Source organism: Limulus polyphemus, unplaced genomic scaffold (genome assembly GCF_000517525.1).
Source record: "Limulus polyphemus unplaced genomic scaffold, Limulus_polyphemus-2.1.2 Scaffold20, whole genome shotgun sequence".
NCBI classification, from domain to species: Eukaryota; Metazoa; Arthropoda; class Merostomata; order Xiphosura; family Limulidae; genus Limulus; species Limulus polyphemus.
Window position 1 is genome coordinate 390,051 of NW_013665630.1, and position 20,699 is coordinate 410,749.

The 20,699-nt window shown below is 34.0% G+C and overlaps 2 protein-coding genes across 3 annotated transcripts in view; one reads left to right on the forward strand and one right to left on the reverse strand.

The window, feature by feature from the left end:
• LOC106457930 (synaptotagmin-15-like) overlaps positions 1 to 3,355 on the reverse strand; it is a 55,118-nt gene extending 51,763 nt beyond the window's left edge. Inside the window, exon 1 of one of the 2 annotated variants that reach the window (XM_022384242.1) lies at positions 2,923 to 3,355. In XM_022384242.1, coding sequence (XP_022239950.1) covers positions 2,923 to 3,040 — 118 coding nt within the window. In that variant the 5' untranslated portion in view covers positions 3,041 to 3,355. The remainder of the gene's footprint in view (positions 1 to 2,922) is intronic. The other variant, XM_022384247.1, reaches the window with a different exon arrangement.
• Positions 3,356 to 20,414: 17,059 nt separating this feature from the next.
• LOC106458123 overlaps positions 20,415 to 20,699 on the forward strand; it is a 26,712-nt gene continuing 26,427 nt past the window's right edge. Inside the window, exon 1 of the mRNA XM_022384453.1 lies at positions 20,415 to 20,508. Coding sequence (XP_022240161.1) covers positions 20,415 to 20,508 — 94 coding nt within the window. The remainder of the gene's footprint in view (positions 20,509 to 20,699) is intronic.

Below are 20,699 nucleotides of genomic sequence, written 5' to 3' on the forward strand. Positions count from 1 at the left end.
TGTGTCCACTGCGGAGAATCGAACACCTAATTTTAGGTTGTAAATTCATAAATTTACCGCTGTCCCACGGAGGAACGGGCAGGACAGGTTTTTACATTAAACGCCATTTTCATAGGCTTTAAGATTATTTTGTTTGAAATGCATTGAATTTCACCTTTTGGGAACAGGTTTAGAACAAGCAATTTTTACATCAGTTCACAGCTGTTATATATACATATATAAATATCCATTCATCTTGCCCAAAACATTTCGGCTGTTTTGTGTTGTCGACTCATGGTGTTATATATCTGAAACTCAATAGATAATAATTCGTTCCTTTTTTTTTAAGGAAAATAAACTTAAAAACAATAAAAAACTAGAAGAATGCTAAACTCAAAATAGTCCGAATTTAATTGTCAATAATATGTTTGGTTTAAGGGTGTTACGTTTACACCGAGATTAAGGACACCGAATTTGCGCTTACATCAAGGCTATTCATAAATTTAATTTTGATATATTTAACGGATACAAATTTTGTACTTAAATCAAAATTCTTTATGTTAGACCCAGTTTAAGGTGGTTTTAATAAAGTTCAAAATCATTATGTTTAGAAGTATGTAAAGGTCATCATCTTTAGATCAAAATTTAGGTAATTTTTAAGAGTTGGTTCAAGTTTATTACTCTTACCTACAAGTAGATGTAAATAAACTTTCGATCAAGTTCGATGTCACGAGCTTAAGTATGGATTGCATGTTGTTTTGTTCAAGGGGAAGCACTACAAAGGGGCCCGGCATGGCCAGGTGGATAAGGCGCTCGACTCGCAATCTGAGGGTCGCGGGTTCGAATCCCCGTTCCACCAAACATGCTCGCCCTTTCAGCCGTGGGGGCGTTACTTTGTGACGATCAATCCCACTATTCGTTGGTAAAAGAGTAGCCCAAGAGTTAGCAGTGGGTGGTGATGACTAGCTGCCTTCCCTCTAGTCTTACACTGCTAAATTAGGGACGGCTAGCGCAGATAGCCCTCGTGTAGCTTTCCGCGAAATTCAAAACAAACAAACACTACAGAGGGCATATATTTGCACTTACTTTTTTTCTAATTATGGTATGCACGTTTAAGAGAAAAAAAATCAATTTACCGAGTTTAGGTGTACAGATTATATTTTTGTGTTAGATCGGAAATACCACGGGGGACTGATATTTGTTCTTTAAATTTTCTGCTTATGGTAGGAGAGTGTTAGAGAAAATGGTGAATTTACTGGTTTTATGAAAATCATTCACACAGTTTGAAAACTTCAACCAACTCAGTTTATATTCATGTTTGTTTTATTTGGCCGATAGGTGCTTCTTTGGCAGCGTCTTCAAAGCGTAGCTTGTGTATTTGGTACACCACCAACGCAAGTACAAAAATAACAAGCGTAACAGTACTGACACGCACACTCGATGAAATCTAACAGTTTCCACTTGTGTATTACGTTGAGAGTTTATTGAATTATCACACGTAACTATAGGATTTAAAGTCTGGTTAAACATTTATGGACACTGTAAATTTTACATATACAAAGTAACACAGCCGGTAAAGAAGAATATTTCTATGTAAACATCCACTGAGTGTGAGTACAGTACTCAACAAATCCGAAGTTCCTTATCCATAAATGTTTAAATATACTATTGAAGTTTTATTTAAGTTTGAATTTACTAACACAGTTTCTCACGTCATATAAATTTAAATTGGTTTATATCAGAGAAGTTCTACTGAACTAGGGAAGTGTTATGTAGATTTTAATATGTATTTAACACTGGTTTATATCAGAGAAGTTCTACTGAACTAGGGAAGTGTTATGTAGATTTTAATATGTATTTAACACTGATTTATATCAGAGAAGTTTTACTGAATGTAGCAGGGTAATTTAATACAGATTTTAAGTATACTAGCAAATATATATATATGTATATTTTTCGAAAGAATTTTAATATATGTGAAATATTTCAGATATATCTAAAATATCAGAAACTTCGTAGGCTTGCAACATAGTAAGGAAGGTTTTTAAGTAGGCTTAAGTAAGCCTTGCATCTTCACACAGGATTCGGTAAAAGGGGTCAACTCTATGCAGGATGAAACATGTAATATTTGTCATAACCAGTGTTGATGTGACAGATAGATTTGAACAACCCAGTGATAGGTTTATTTTAATATATTGAAAATTAATGCTCATGCGAGATTGATGAAAGCAAAGTGTACATATATTTTTTATATTAACAACCATTCAGACCTGGTATGGCCTGGTAACTAGAGCGCTCGTCTCACAATCAAGGGTTCGAATCTCGTAGTTGAATATACTCGCCCTTTCAGCTGTAGGGGTGTTATAATGCAACGTCCAATCCCACTTTTCGTGTGTTAATAGTAGTCCATGAGTTGGCGGTGGGTGGTTTTGACTAATTGTCTTCTCTATCACTTCTAAACTTGGAACGGCTAGCGCAGATATCCCTCGAGTAGCTTTGCGCGAAATTCAACAAAGAAACATTAAAAAAACTATATATTAATATCACAGACTGACTTTCACTGCAAGAGCTTAATCGTTTTTTTTACTCTACTCAAGGATTTCACCCATGAAAGACCCACACTTCTATGCCTGTAAAAAACTTACCTGATGAGTTTCTCGTTCTACTAAAATAACATACCTAATTTTTACTTAGAATATTCTCTTGAATAAATAGAGCACAAGAAGATGAAGAGACTAATCACTGTATATTTCTCTGAGTGACTTCAGAGGATTGCCTAGTTAGGACTATATTTTTGTACACTTTAACCTAAATAGGAGAATCGTAAAGCATATAAGTTCTTTGTGAGTATATTTAAATACGTTATACAGTGGTGTATAATATAAACTTTACAGACACAAAGGTGATGATAGTACAAGTAATCAACAGAATTATTTAACTTACTTTCATTGCCTGAAGCCGTCTTTACTGGATAGTGGCCAGTTACGTTCATATCTTGCAGGGGTAACTGCCCCGCTTGTTCATGCGATGTCTCTTGGACGTTTGGCTCCTCCAGTCGCATTGTCAGCTATAATTTTTACCTCGTGTGTGACCAGCCTGCCTACCACCTGTTGTGTACCTGTCGCGCCTGCGCTAAACCTGACATTACAGAGTAACAAAATCAGCAGAATATAAACGAATTGGCCAAGCTGACGCTTCAAACGTCTTCTCTCAAGGCGTTACGCGAATTAAACCTTTTAAAATATAAGTGAGAGAAAACGCGAGGTGCCGGAAAGACCTCTATATCGATTTGGTAATGTTACGTATACATTTCTGTGATTGTATAGATTCTTTGACTCTATCGACACCTGCAGCTATGCCCTGAAACAGTCCGGAGCTCTGCCGCGACCGCACTTACTGTTTTTCAGTTGTTCAGCGTGTAGTTGATAAATGAGCGGAATTGTGGGTAAAAAGCGAATGATAAACACACGACACTCGCAGGTTGAAACATACTTCAGATTAGTATTTAACTTTTAGGGAACACGAGAAGAATTACTAATACATAAAATTTAAAACATAAAAAATTAAATATTAGAAAGAACTATGCTTTTAAAATCCAAACAAGTTTTTATTAATTGTAGATAAAAAAAACTTTATTTTATTCCCAACGTTTCACCAGGTTTTATCTGGCATCATCAGGTGGCATAATTCCGTTAACCTCAGTTCTTGTATGCCACCTGATGATGCCAGGTAAGCCTGGTGAAACGTTGGGAATAAAATAGACAAAAGTTTTACTATGCATAACCGATAAATGTTTATGTGAGTAAAACAGAATCGTTTGATAAAAGGAACATAATAATGAGGTCTGTTTGTATGTTGGTATGAAAAGGAATTATGCGTAAACTAGTAGATGGTTTTTAGCTTTTACAAATGTAGAATACAAGTGATACAAATAGATACAGATAAAAACTTAGGATGTTCAAAAAAGAGGATTTTTTTCGCATGAATATTTTCTTGAATTCCAGTTTCGAGACTCACCATTTGTGTAAAAAAAAATATATTGAAAACTTATTCAACTTATACTTGGAAGTACAGGCGAGGATAAGAATGTTAAAAAATGCAGTAAAAACTGTCATTGCGCTAAAAAACAGTAAAAACACCAATATTGTTAAAAGATTCGAAACTTATATATATATATATGCATAATTCATATATCACTTACTTTTGCCATCTGTTACGTACTTGTTACGTAACAATTACATTTCTTATTGTTTATATTTATTAGAACAATTATTTCCTTTCGTGGCCCTTCATTATGGCCCTTCTCACAGCTAGTTATAGGCACTGAATGGTAAGTTTAGACCTTTCCACAGGTGGTTACAGGCACCGAATGGTAACTTTAGACATTTCTATAACGGTTACCGGCGCTGAATGGTAGGTTCAGGCGTAAGACGTTGTAAGTTGGGAAACTCGTGCCTGGCCCTAATTTTCAAGTTATATATTAATTATGGTTTCATTTCACTTGTAGAAAGCTTACACTTAGAGATTAAATCTGAAAGACGGTGTATCCCCACATGTTGTATGCAACATCATTCTACAAACCCCACATGTTGTATGCAACCTCATTCTACAGATATTTCTTACTAGGATACATTTTTTTCAAGTGTGTGTGTGTGGTTTGTTCCCAAGTTTTATTTTTCTGTCTTTTATATAAAATGCTTTTCGTTTTTGTTGTTTTTTTGCCTAATTATCTGGAATTACAAGACAAAAACATCCAAAGTAAGAAGATGCCGGAAATGTTTTGAAGTAGCATACGGATTCGAACCTGGTTCACCACCTTCGAAATCCAGAGAGATACCAAAGGGCCAGCTCGTGCCCTCTCAAATAACTTCGAAGTATTTTAATCAAAACTTTACTCATCTAAATAACAACGTTAGAGATGTATCACATGAACGAAGAATATCGTACATCAGACAAAAGATTGGTTTGCTGGGCTAGAAGAAGAGTTAAGTCACATACCCTGATCTGACTAACCTCTTGATATGGAAAGTCATTTTCTCGTTTTTTTTTTTTTTGGTAGACGATGACAATTGAAGTCCACATTTAATCCCAATAATCATGCTTTTCCTGTTCACGAACAATGGTTCTGCTAAGACGTTTCTTTGGAAAACTGCCATGTTAGTATTTTTCCCACTTCACTTGTATAACCTTCCACAAACCGGCTAATATCTTAAAGGTTCTACGACTTGCAAACGCACGAAAGCTTTATCAAAAGTGCATTGGAGCTGCATCTGGAAATTTCATTGTTATATGGTCGATTGGGATTTCTATGATTTCAGTTCCTTTCAATCAACTCTCTCATATCTAAATAGCTGATTATTTCCAGGTGTCACTGAAGCTTGTGAACTTTCATTAATTTCTAATTCTTCTATATTATCTTGTTAACAATATCAGAAGATATACTCAAAGAAAGAACCTTACTTTGTGGATGAGGACGTTCGTCCTAAATGTCTCTAACTGTGTTTTCGGAGCCCTGCTCCATTCTAAATGCTCAACAGTGGGAGTTTCACACTTCCATTGAAAACAAGACCTATTCTTTAAAATTTGGTATCCTTTGACTTTACATTGCTTCTGAGCATTTACTTCGGAAATAGTTTGTTTATTGTTTATTTGTAATTAAGCACAAAGCTACACAATGGGCTATCTGTGCTCTGCCCACCACGGGTATCGAAACCCGGATTCTACCGTTGTAAGTTCGTAGACATACCGCTGTGCCACTGGAGGGCTCGGAAATAGTGATCACATACCTCTCATGACCCTATGAAGTATTGTATTTTACAAAACCTGTCAGGGTAGTTTGCTTATATATATATATATATAACACATACATATAAGGGATCAAGGATCATTTATAATGCGATCATAGTTCTAGAGATGTCTTGATATTCGTAAAGAGCGTCAGCTAACTCATCCACATTTCTATAATGTGTAAATGTACTAATGTCATCTAACTCATCCACATTTCTATAATGTGTAAATGTACTAATGTCATCTAACTCATCCACATTTCTATAATGTGGGGATTTCTTTATTTTCAGAATCGATACCATAGAATTCCCATTGCACTTTGTTTTTCCCTTCTGTCGTTTCAGCAAAGGTTAATAACAAATAGAAACGTTAGCCTGAAAAGGGGTTACTATAGTATTGGGGCAGAATTAATTAATTTTGATCACGAAATATGTTGTTATTGGAAGGTTTCAACAAAAATATTGCACCATTTCTCAATTATAACCTCTAGAGTTCATAAGCAGGAACGCCATTTTGAATTATGATTTCAAAAATACCCCATAAGATTTCGATGACATTAGTACATTTACACATTATAGAAATGTGGATGAGTTAGATGACATTAGTACATTTACACATTATAGAAATGTGGATGAGTTAGATGACATTAATACATTTGTGGTAATGCTCTAGTTACATAAGTACATCTAAATGTTTTGTATATATTAACACGTGGTCTGTTTGTACCAATACGGTGCACTTTCAGTATTGTCCAAAAAAGGTAGCTATTTTCAATAATATTTACAAGAAATTCACAATATTTAGAGTTACGTGCATTATGTGGCATTATTATACAAAATCCCTCAAGTGGGATTGTAAATATAAATGGACAGCCGACACAGTTTTATTGAAAACTTCGAGAGCGTTGTTTGTGTAAGATGGGCAAACTAAGTAATGAATTATTTATTACATCACGATTGTAAAGAAAAAGAAACTGCATAAGCATGGTTAAAGCAAATCAGCAAACAAATATTTAATTCTATCGCAAAGGATAAGGGGATTTAAGAGCCCAAACTGGTCCCACCATTAAAGTTTTTGGAAACAGTACCAAAATAAACGTATGGAAAAAAAGCATTGCTCATCTGTGTTTCATTATCAAAATGCCAGCCATTTTGTTGTTATGACGTTATAGATATGGTCACATCTTGTTTTCAGAATCGGAAAAAAAGAAGAATTGGTTTAGATTTTTCATTGAAATTTTATGGTTTTGTACTTGTTGTGATCCTAAGAAACCAAATAACATGATAAGTATAACCTTTTATGAGCTTAGTTAAGATTTGTCTGGAAAAAATAAAGCTTGTGATGAAAATCAGGTTATCATTATATAAAACGCCCAATCACATGACCTATTAATACATATAAATACATTTCTTAGCATTTGTTGTTGACAAAATAGCTTTTCTTAATAATCCTAGGATAAAATAAAACTAAATTGAAGAAAGGGGGATCTGTTACTTTTCAGTGAGTGCAAACATCCCCCCCCCCGAAAATAAACACAGTTTGATTTAACATATGGACAGAAACACGATCATTTAAGCTGTAATTTCTATTATCTTAGGAATACATTTAAAAACTTGTTAAACGTTTATGATATATGTAAATGAATGATGAGATAGCGCACATTATATCTTCATGATCGCCCACTAGGGAATGCTACTGCGGTCTTTATCATCTTATTAAGTACAGTAACCTCAATTTTCTTATATCGTGTGCCTATTTATATACTTTCAAAGGTGCAAAAATTCCCTCAACATTATAAAACAGCTGAAAATGATAATTTCCCAAGGAAAATGGAACAATGGAGATATTTCAACTTATATTACACTTGCTCCCAGGTTGTTTGTGTTGTTGAGGTTGTAAATTGGTTTTCTAGAGTAGATTTTCATATTATGCTGATATTATTTACACCTCATCAACTCCCACTTCTTCTGTTTGTTCTGATTTCTCTGCGAAAGCAGATTCGTCAGAAGTAATGATGAGCTGGTACTTAACATGAAAATGAGAAAATCAGATCTTCTTCGATAAAACAGACACCATTATGTATCATAAACTATGACATTTTGCTATCTAGAGTGAATCATGTTTAATTATTGTTCAAGTGACCTCGTGAATAAACACACAGGTGTACGGGCACAAATGTGAATGTTCAGAGATAAACACACTGGTGGACGGGCACAAATGTGAATGTCCAGAGATAAACACACTGGTAGACGAGCACAAATGTGAATGATCAGAGATAAACACACTGGTGGACGGGCACAAATGTGAATGATCAGAGATAAACATACTGGTGGACGGGCACAAATGTGAATGATCAGAGATAAACATACTGGTGGACGGGCACAAATGTGAATGATCAGAGATAAACACACTGGTGGACGGGCACAAATGTGAGTGATCAGAGATAAACATACTGGTGGACGGGCACAAATGTGAATGATCAGAGATAAACACACTGATGGGCTGGCACAAATGTGAATGATCAGAGTGCGATTTTATTTTTGTTTTTAAACAACTTGGATAAAAGGTAAGTACTTTGAGTAGATATATCGAAGAATTTCACTTTGTTGGTTTCAAACAATGAGGAATTATAAACAGCCGAATATGCCCCATAAAAGAAATATAAGTCAACTTCACCATTTTTTTATAACGTGCGATTGATTTACGATGAATGGCTAAGGTTAAGACGGTCCCCGTTCTTTTACTCAATTGTTCTAAATAATGCTCATCTTGCGCATGGCGCACAGTCTTCCCGCTTCCTTATCCCTTCAGGGAGTATTTAAATCAGGGATGAGAGCTTCTTTTTGATCGTAGGGAAGTTTTTTTTCACCCAAACTGTAGTCTGGAGGCCGAAACTATATGACTAGGTAAAATACGTTCAGAATATGTAAATTGTATAGATCCTCAGTTAATTATGTGTTTTTTGAATAAATAGTTGAGTTAACATCTGAAGAAAGTTCTCAGAATCCTCATAGGACTGGTTTGCTTGGTTAAGGTTTTGTTTCCTGTTTTCGTTTTGCCAGTTTTGTCAAAATAGAATATGACTAACATAAAACAGGGGCCGGATAAAAATAAAATATTATTGGTAACTAAAGTATTATTTATGATTTGTTCCTTATAATTTTCTTAATAGTATTTAACTCTAGTTTCTACGGCTAAGGTGTTCAATATAAATTTGCTATTGTAAATAGGGCTGTGATGAAACTAGTCTGATTAAGTAACTAATAACTTATGTTTCATTGTGCCAAACTAGTCGTTTTCGTATTTTTATTTATCTACATACAATGTGGCTAAAAAATATATTATGGTACGAGCGAGACCTTCTGGTTTTGAGACGTTCAGCTACCCTATTTTAAAATCGTTCCGCGATTATGTAGTTTTACTTATCTTAACATTTCTGTATTTTTACGCCACTCGTCATACGGATAGCTTTGAGCACACGGAAAATGAGTAAAATCATCAGAACACAAGACGACACAATAGTATCAAAAACTTCCAACATGAAAACAAGACAAAATGCGATATAGAAATTTAAAACGCTTTTGCGCACTTTAATTAAACTCGACTGGCAATATGTGGATCGCGTGATCAAAACCCTGCACCAAACACGAACATGGGTCAATACCATCATTTTTTGGTCAAGAGTAGCCCTATGGTTGGAAGTTCAAGTATTAAGAGACGACGGCTGATAACCTTAGTAGCTTTACAATAAACAAATTAAAACTACTAATAAAGCTCGTTTCTAAGCGAAATAAGGAGAATATTCAGTATATGCACGCGTGCACATACACATATTTATATACAAATAGACAAAAAAAAGCATCGCACACAAAATATAAATACGACAAAGTAACTTATGTCTTGAGGAAAAAAAAAAGATATCCGTACAAGTGGGACCTACTCAGCTGTGGAGATATATCATCTGCCAGACTTAATCTATATTAGTAAGCCTCGAATGTGAGATAAAATTAATATGAAGACGAAAGACAACCTGTATCTGCATATTTGTTCTTTAAATATAGCAAAGAATAGGTTGAGGTCAGTTAAAAGAAGTAACTTAATACAAACAGTAACAGGAACGAAGAAAAAACAATATTTCTTGAGATTGGTTTTCCCTGAGATATTATGGTAAATTAAAAAGTTATAATCTAACATGATGTCTCAGGAACAAAAAAAACTATTACTTAACATGATGTCTCAGGAATAAAGAAAATTATAATTTAACATGTCTCAGGAATAAAGAAAATTATAATTTAACATGATGTCTCAGGAATAAAGAAAATTATAATTTAACACGATGTCTCAGGAATAAAGAAAATTATAATTTAACATGATGTCTCAGGAATAAAAATAAATAAATAATTTAACACGATGTCTCAGGAATAAAAAATATATAATTTAAGATGATATCTCAGGAATACAAAAAACATAATTTAACACGATGTCTCAGGAATAAAGAAAATTATAATTTAACATGATGTCTCAGGAATAAAAAATACATAATTTAACATGATATCTCAGGAATAAAAAAACACAATTTAACACGATGTTTCAGGAATAAAGAAAATTATAATTTAACATGATGTCTCAGGAATAAAGTAAAATTATAATTTAGCTCCTGTAGTTCATTTACATAGTAGGTACATCCGATGTTCAACCTAATTTTTGTTAATTAACCAGTTCTTACTATCTACTCAAACGTAAATTAGTTTCGGTAGCAGATTCTATGTGATTTCTATCTGTAAATTTCGAAACATATACGGTACAAACACAATATTATCTTGATTACTAAGTACATAGGTCTAGTGTTATACGAAAAAAAGCCATACAGATTTGACCTATTCTTTAAATTAGAAAATACTGAACATTTGAAGATGTTTTATTTCCCTCCTATTCTTTAAACGTTTTCGTTTCCTTATTAATGTGCCTCTAGATGGCTTAGCAGTATGCTTGAGGGCTAACAACGCTAAAATTTGGGGTTCAATCCATACGGTGGGCACAGTGTAAACAAACCTTGTTAGTGTGACGCACATATATATATATATATATAAGAAATGACGAAAATGTTTACTTTATTTTGTTCCATGTGGAATCACACAGATATTTTTCAAGAAGATCTAAGTTATATATTTTTATCTGACACGTTCGTCAGTTGTACGTTCCACTTTAGCGTCGTCGTCAACAAAGTAAGGGCACTTGATCGATAGTCAAAACCTTTAATACGTCCATGTATAGTCCACTGTAACTGTATGTGAAGATAATACTACAGAAAGCAAATAACACATGACCATATATGAAATTCCCTCACGTTATTATATCGATAACGATATCTTCAATGAAAATGTTCAAAATCTGTTATTATTTAGTGCAATAGAAAGTCAGTGACAGTTTATATGGACGATTTGTGTATGCTCATATAATGCAGTTTAGCCAAGAGTGAGTATATATATATATATAGTTATATGTATGATTCGCGGAAATTTCACGGCCATTCAACGATGTAACATCTAGAGTTCTGGTTGTACCGTTTTTCATGAGTTTATCACAGCAACAGGTTCCGAACCACTGTCCAAGGCAACATTATTTGTAAAGTGAATGCTACGATTACGAAAGAGGACCCTATAGCCCCAAAAACAATTGCGATAAAGCTTGGCATATTTCCCGGTACGATACCTCGAACTTCTCACTTGTTGGGTCTTAAGATATTCAACAGCGTATGTAGAAAGCCGAACTCTTACGGGTGTGAGAAGCGTTTTATATGGCAAAAATATACGATAGAAAGGTGTGTCAGAAATTACTGATCATTACCTCTCGCTTGATGGCAGTTTTCAAACAACTAATCCTCAACTAGTTTGACTTGATTTTAATACAATGATACTAGAATGCAATCATTTTCATAAAAAATATTTTAGTCACTTAATGAATTTCTCAAAAATGCATTGACAGGAAGTTTTGGAGACCAGTTTAGTTTGTTTTGAATTTCACGCAAAGCTACACGAGGGCTATCTGCGCTAGCCGGCCCTAATTTAGCAGTGTAAGACTAGAGGGAAGGCAGCTTGTCATCACCATCCACCGCCAATTCTTGGGCTACTCTTTTGCAAACGAATAGTGGGATTGACCGTAACATTATAACGCCCCGACGGCTGAAAGGGCGAGCATGTTTGGTGTGACGGGGATTCGAACCCGCGATTGCGAGTCGAGTGCCCTTTGGAGACCAGCCACTTACCAGATGTTTTGGAGACCAGCCACTTACCAGATGTTTTGGAGACCAGCCACTTTCCAGATTTTATGGATGAGTATTTACTTCCCCATATCTTATTTATTTATTTTTTGCTATTGCAGTTAGATGGTGGGCAAACTGTAATTTTTAGCAAAAAGATTATCAGATAATCAAGTTGATTTAATTATTTGTAACTAAAGGTTAATGGATGAAGACAAACTTAATAACAGTGACAAAAATCTTATTAATTTCTTCACAAATCCCAAACTATGAAAAATTAATGCATGGAAAATAGTTACGAATCTATTATGGATGTGAAGGGTAATTATTCGTTACTTGTCGTCATTTTACTATAAAACATAATATTTACATATTGTCTAGAGAGAACACTGGCCCAACTATCGCTACGAAGGTCTTAAAAATTGTTATGTTTTGACAGCCTTGGAGTGCGTTCTTGAACATCGTTAAAAAACGAATAAAAGTAAATACTTTGAGAAGATGGAAAGGCATTTATATGTGTGATGTACCAACCACGGATATCGAAACTCGGTTTTCGACGTTATAAGCCTTCAGGCTTTCAGCTGAAAGCCTGGTGACTAGGACGTTCGACTCACAATCTTTAGGTCGTGTGGTCGAATTTTCATCACTGAACATGCTCGCACTTTCAGCCGTGGGGAGCTACAATGTGACGATCATTCCAACTATTCGTTGGTAAGAGAGTAGCCCAAGAATTATAGGTGGATGGTGTAGACTGAGCTGCCTTCCCTCTAGTATATCACTGCTAAATTGGGGATGACTAGCGCAGGTATCTCTTGAGTAACTTTGCGCGAAATCCAATTGAAATAAACCTAACTTACCGTTGAGCCACTGGCGAGGTAGGGGGGGGGGGTGAAATATCTCAAGTGAAATGTCAGAAGGTTTTTATTAAATAAGTTAAAGTTAGAAAAATCGTGATACTGGCAGATTGATACGTAAGGATAATTACCCAGTTGTGAAAATTTACAGCGACAATGATCATTATTAAAAGGTTTTAAACAGTCATTCCTTTTATTTTCTATAGTTTCTGTGCTTCCTAAAAATGGAAAGAAAATTCAATTGGAGTTCGAGAGTAAACTAGTCTTAGCTATAGACAACAATGTCGTAACCTTAAGTGCTTTCATAATACGATATAACAGACAATTGACGTAATTGTTTCCTATTTTATGTCACGTTGTCTGTTTGTGAAATTGTTTGTTCTCTCACACTGTTGAAGTTAGCAGTCTTTTTGTATGGATTAACCCACACCCAAGAGAGCAGTAAGGAAGGTTAAAAACCCCACAGGAAATCACCCAGATACGATAGGGGTCTAAGAATCTGGCATCGTATTTTGTGTTCCTGTGTCCTATTGGGTGTTATGTTTGAAACTGTATTCATACACTTATTCACAAGCTAGTGGGATCAAACTTGCCACACGTGTTCAGTTACCACGAACCGGTGTCCTCAGAGATTTTTTTGGGGGGTATAGAACCCCCCTCACCAGGGTAGTTACAGAAGTAATTGAGGATAATAGAGATACAGTGGGGCCTCTATGAATCATGAGGAGCCTTTAAGCCTCGCAGCAAAGCAAGGTATTTATCCTTAAATTGTGAAGTGAAATACCTTGGTAAAAGGTTTAACCTCACCACTTTCTTCAACAGGCCTAGCGCCTACATAGTTCTAACAGTAACTATAATTTTAACATTATTTCACGATCTTTGACTACCTATTTTATTATTATTTTATGCAAAATGTATATAGCTTTAGAATACACTCTGTAACCTAGTAACCCACGTACGCTATTTATAAAAAAAGTGAACAAAGAAGTATAGAGGGGAAAAATTATCTGTAAATAAAAAATATATATAGGATGGCTACTGAACTTCCAAAAAGGAACCAAACAAGATAGGAATGGAAATGGGCATATCACTTGATCCGGCTAATGATCGCATAGCAGCTAAGGCGTCTCGACTTTACATGGAGAATACAATCCCTACATTACTGGCTTTCTCGCTGGCAAAACAAATAGAACCAGAATTTCCAATCGTAAAATGTTACTCCATTGTAAGATATTCATAAAAGTAGTATTCTAAAGTTAACTATAAGAAAGGTATAATGATAAAAGCTGAGATTCTATTCAAACACCAAGCTTTCAATAGACAAAATGGAGAACCAGTAATCTAGGGATTTTATTCTCCATGTAAAGTTGAGACGATTTAGTCTGTTATGTGATTATTAAACAATCAAGTGATATGCTCATTTACACCCCTTTCTTGTTTGGTTTCTTTCTTCAAGCTCAGTAGCTTTTTCTATTTAGCGATAGTTCATGTTTTCCTTATACTTGTCTATATATACATATATGTGTGTGTGTGTGTCCCTGAAAGATTCATGTTTTATTATCTAAGATTATTGAACAACAAAGTAAAACTGTTCTAGCATTCACTAACCATTTATTATTTATCGTTATTTACACCAATTTAATTACTAAAAGATGAAACCTACCCAAACGTACTAATTGAAATTAACTAATCTTAATAATAATTAATTGGCTTTGAAATTATATGACACTAGCGTGGGTTAAGAATAGAACCACCAAAGTTTTTAAAACTGATTATGATTTTTGCGATAAGAAACGACCCCCAGTGGCACAACGGTATGTTTGCGGACTTACAATGCTAGAAACCTGGTTTCGATGCCCATGGTGTGCAGAGCACAGATAGCCCAATGTGTAGCTTTGTGCTTAAGTACAAACAAGCGATCAGAAAGATAAGTCAAGGAGGGTTTCACACATAACCTAATAAGAGTTTGAAGTCATTTACATATTAATAACAACAAATAGTACATACGTCGCAGGCAAAATTGAAATATCTGCTATTAGGCGACAATAGGGCGAAATATTATTCATTTTCTGATAAGACAAGAGTTCAAAGGTGTATGTTTCACATTTTCTTGGACATACAATTTTTTCATATATAAACTTTTGATACCATTAAGTTAGTGCTTCCATCTAGTGACTGCTATCAAAAATATAATAAGAAGTGGTTGCCTTTAAAACGAATACAAATTCAAACACAAAATTTCCAAAAATAATACGTTAACGCCAACTATTTGTGATAGAACATTTTAAGTAAATTAGATATACATAAGTATTATTGCTCAAGGGTCTAAATATGTTTACAGTTGACATAATTTCTTAAGAAATCAATGGAATGTGGTTGTGTTCATTATGTTTGCCTATCAACACAAAACTTCAGAACGTTATGTAAGTATAAGGTATATATTTTGTATACCCTAAAATCTTAAGAAATATAATTAAGTGATTTTTCAAATATCATACATTTTTTAGACTCATGCCATTTTTTTAATCCCTCCTTATGTGTTTAATTTATTTGTTTAATTTATCTTGCTTTTATTTGCTATTATATCGGTTTAAACAACTGTTGATTATGATTTGTACATTAGCATAAAATTAAATAAAAAATAACACTATCCATCTACAGTCTTGTTATTATATGATTTAAAAATATGTTTGTGTATTAATTGAGTCTTGTGTTATTCATATGTTTGTTGTTTATTAGGAGGTTCCCCGATAGGTCAGCACTTACCTCACTAAAATTTTGGGTTAGATTCCCCAAGGTGTACAGAGTGCAGATAGACAATTATATAGCTTTGCGCTAAACAAACAACATTTATGAAAGATACTTATAAAAATTAATTATTCTTGAAAATACGGTTACTGCAGCGACATCTAGTGGAAACGCCCACTTCTTTCAACATTTATTTTATAAACAAGTCAGCATGTTTGGTGCGGATGGAAATTCAGAAGTCCGAATAGAAGGACAGATAATCAAAGTTCCAAAACTTATAGGGAATAATGGAAAAGAGGAAACTTTTTCCTCAACTACCTTCTATTTCACTAAACCAAGGTAAGTTTCCAGTTTTGAAACATTATCTAAAATGTCTTTATATTCATTCAAGATTTCTCTCGAACTTGTTAACCGACGTAATTCTGCACTGTATATATTTTCAATTACATAACGACCTTTACGAAAGATACAGACATAGTCAAATGTTATCGTTTACATAAATTTTATTTTTTAACAACTCAACAAAGTACTAGAAACTGACATAATAAGTGTATGTGGTTATGAATAAATGCATATGTAATAATATGACATAATCACCTGAGTATTTGTTTTTATGAACTAATAATCTAAATGAGTAACGTTTGATTGAAGATGTCCTTAAATATTCGTAGAGTGACTCGTGATTTTAGTAAAGAAGTTTTTTTTTCAAATAACATGATAAAAACTTATCTGTTGGTGTGCAAACTTTGTACCATATGTGTATGTATGTACATCTACACATTCAGGAACTTAGACGTACATGTATATTTATCATAGTTGGGATCCAGATAGCAGCGCCACCTCATGTAACTTGTGTGAAACTCGATTCACTCAGCTAAAACGAAAACATCACTGTCGTAATTGTGGGAAGATCTTCTGTGTAAAATGTTGTAAGGATAAGGTAATATCACTTCATTTGTTAGCATCAGACTCTTAAAAAGTTTCTTGTTTTAGTTTGATAAACTTTGAGTTCTCAGAAACTAAAACACGAGAACAAGTATATTATATAAGAAGTAAAAACTTATTTGTGAAAAATCAGCTGTAATGAAAATCGTTCAAATCATTATTATTACTTTTTCTCTACCAAAACTTCCAATGTCTTTTATTTTCTTTCAAACAGGTACCAATGTGATTTGGTCTTACGTTAATATTTAGTGCAGTCATATCGTGTTTACTTTGTGCTTAGCATAACTACTAATATTTACGGAGCCAAAGCGACGTCCTATAAAAGCTAACATTTAAGTTCATTCTATGATCAACAGTGGTATACAATTTCTCTTCCAAAAAGTCCATTACCAAAACAACATAGATAGGTCCCATTTTTGTACCAGTGGCAGTTACTCTTATCTCATAGTAGAAATCATTATCATAGATAAAATAATTATTAACCAAATACTAATTTTACAGCTTCAATTAAAAATCTCTTAGTAATTCTGGAATACAAAAGTTCTGGATAACGTTCACAAAAATAATTTACAGCTGTAATACCAAGTTCTTGTTCAGTATTAGGGTAAAAAGATTCTATATCTAGTGTAATTAAATTGTTATTATGACCAAGTTCATCAGGTCATTTAAATATAAAGTTTGTTTGTTGCTAAGTGCAAAACTAACAATAAGCTATCTGTACTGTGCTCACCACGTGTATTGAAACCATAGTTTTAGCATTATAACTTTTTAGACTTGCCTCTAAGCCACTGGGATGTTAGATATGAGGTCTAAATCACCTCTCGCGTAACTTTTGATTTTAACAAGAGATGGTTTTAAAAGTTCCTCCATAAAATAATTAACACAATTAGTAGAACACTTATATCCTGCAACAATAAGTCTATAAGGGCAACAAGAAAGTTGAGCAAAATTTAATAAAATCTTGGTTTTATCTATTTTGATAAAACATAAAATAGACTTGTAATTCAAATAAATGAACAAAAGAATGTATTATCAATTTAGTAAGCTATTTATTGTATTTATGAACAAAAGGTTTAATGTTTTGTAATACATCTTCATGGTAATCATTGATCTCAAATTTCATATAAGTTGCATTGTCTTTTAAATGTTCCATAACCATTGAATATTAAAATTATTTTCTTCCATTCATCGGCTTTTAAAAAATTATATCATTGCAACTCAAATTATTACAATGCTTATATTGAGTTGAAATCAAATGTAAGTTTTTATCTGATTACATAATGTATCCAGTTTAATACAGATTGGTGTAAAACTTGGTTTACTTCTTAAAGTGATATCATCATGGTATGAGTTTGATTTTGTCGTGTGTGTAATAGCTATTTGAATCTTATTCATCTAATAAAATCATTTATATCTTGTTCTACTTGTAAATGATTAGGCTTACTGAGGGAACAATAAGGTAAACCTTTTCTTAGTAACAATATTTCATTAGTAGTAAAAGTATAATTAGAGATGCTTATCACATTAAGATTATGAATTTGGTGAGCCCTACCGCTACTGACGCAGTCTTTATTATCTAAGGTTTGGATTGATCATTTCTGTAATGATCTCACACGTATTTTGAATTAATAGATTAACCCAGCTCTTTTGTATACATACCATTCCTGGATTTAATTCTCTGAAAAATGGTTATTATAAAATTGTTGCTAATATACGTTTTTGGACTTTTTTCATATGATTTACTCGATGGTACGTGTAGTTTCTTACATTTTCTACTGGGTAATACCTGGTTGATCCTCTTCTATATTCTTTAAAAGGGTGGAAAAATATATATAGGAAAAATAAATATAATTTTAAGTGATTGTGGTTTTAATTTTCGTAAACGTTATAGCTATGAGGGATATTGTTATACTGAAAGTTTATAGATGCTGTTTCCATTCCATGGACATTTAATAACTTAACAAATAAATAGGAAAAAAATATTAACATTTTAATGGAAAATAGGGGTTGTTTGTTATTCGTAGAATTATGATAAGAAGTATCCAAAAGAAATTAATGCTGCAATAAAAAAGTACACAAAGAAGTAAAGTGATACTAGTTGGATGTATACTTTATAATGATTCTCAATCACTACTTTGGTTGGAAAATTTAGACTGCTTCACTTAGCTATGAAAATCAGAATGCCAATCAAAGTAGAGATTGAAAATATTTTTAAACTCTTTCCAACTAGTATCACTTTACTTGTTTCTCTACCTTTTATTGCATCATTAATTTTGTTTTGGATACTTCTAATAGCAATTCTACCCATAACCAACGATCCCTACTTTCTCAAATTTATAAAATGTAATCCGTACTTTAGCCTATAGATAAGTGAAAAAGGCTGCCAAAGTATAGATTAAATGTTATAAATTTATGATTGTGGTTCTAAATCTTGTTTCGTTACGTTTTGTAGCAGGATCCCTACTTCATTTTCAAATTCATAATTTTTAATACTTTTGTTTGTTTACATTTTATGTTATATCTGTATAAAGTATATATTTTACCTTCAGAAACTGTCGCGTGTCTAGCCAATGATATGTAGCGTCATCTGTTGGGTTTAAAAGATATTGAATTACGTGCATGATATGTTTACCATTTATAAAAAAAAATTGTATATATTTATCAGATTATCAAAAACGAGTCCACATATACCATTCAAGTAAGCTGGAGAAATCGTGTAGCGATAGTCCGAACCGTCTAGCACAAACCTACACAATAGGTTATCTGTGCTTTGCCCACCATGGGCATCGAAACCAGGTTTTGAGCATTGTAAGTCTGCAGACATACCACTGGGGGCTCTTTCTCTAAGAAAATTCACGTCGTGATGTAACTTTTGTGTATACTTTCTAGGTCATGGGGCTCCGTGTCATGATTGGGGAACAATTATATGTCCAAAATATAATATATACTTGTGTGTGAACTTCTCAAACCTATTTGATATATAAATATTCAGAACAACCCAGTTTATTTTCATTTTTGCTTACATGTTGATATTAAATAATGCAAGACCTTGATTATCTCCTGTACATTTATATATATCTACATATAAAGAACAAAAATATGTGTGTCTGTCTGTTAGTTTGTTGTCTAATTGCATCCTGATCGCTGGGCCAGTCTCAAGCAAACTTTGTGGGATGATACTTTGAAACAAGGGCCATGTTCACCCGATTATTTTTGTCGTTGATCATTCATTATCTTTGACGTAAGTTAACATTAACTACATTCATAGATGCGCCACGTCCTTACACATACAAACCTATCACACTTTCTATAACAACATACATACGGTGTGGGGGAGGGCATACTAACGTCATATATATTTCAGACAGTGCGCTAGCACTCTCTATGGATGAATGTAATGAAAAATATAGTGCCACTATTGCAATAATACATAAACTCAGATGACGTTTCTACTCCAACAGCCACCTTAGGGCTGACATGAAGTGCTGTTTCGTGAGTTATACTCACTTCCTACTTTGACCCGGGACCTTACAACTTTGGCTCGTAAGACACTTCTGCGACCAATGACTGTCAATTAATTAATAACGTGAAACAGCGTGGAAAGACATTAACAGCTAGGTGTTGAAAGTGGGCAACAGAAAGCACCTATACCGCCACTATTTTGGCCGCTACCTCATCCTACAAAGCCACCCTAACCATCACATAGTGAATACCAGTCTTAAGTATATACATATTGAGTTCTTAAACCTTATATAAAACTTTGGGTGAGGTAATAATGAATACTGTATGGTCGGGGTGGGCGTCCTGGGAAACGAGTAAAGTCGTCCCTGGCGCTCCATGAAATGCTCCCAAAAGACCTGCTTGTTAAGCCTCTACTGAGGAAGTCCTATTCACTGCCTTCTCGTGGCGGAGGTGTTTTTACTGAAGTGAAAGGGCGTAAGCGGGTGACCCGTGCCTATAACGGGTTCGGTGGTTCATTGATCACCTAGGGGAGTTGGCTAAACCCTGATTTCAAACCAACAACGGCGGAACAGATCCGGCGGATTGAGCGGATGAGGTCAAACGACCCAACGGTCATGATGGCGGTACTAACTGCTGCATCTGGGCAGATGGGGCTCAACAGCCTT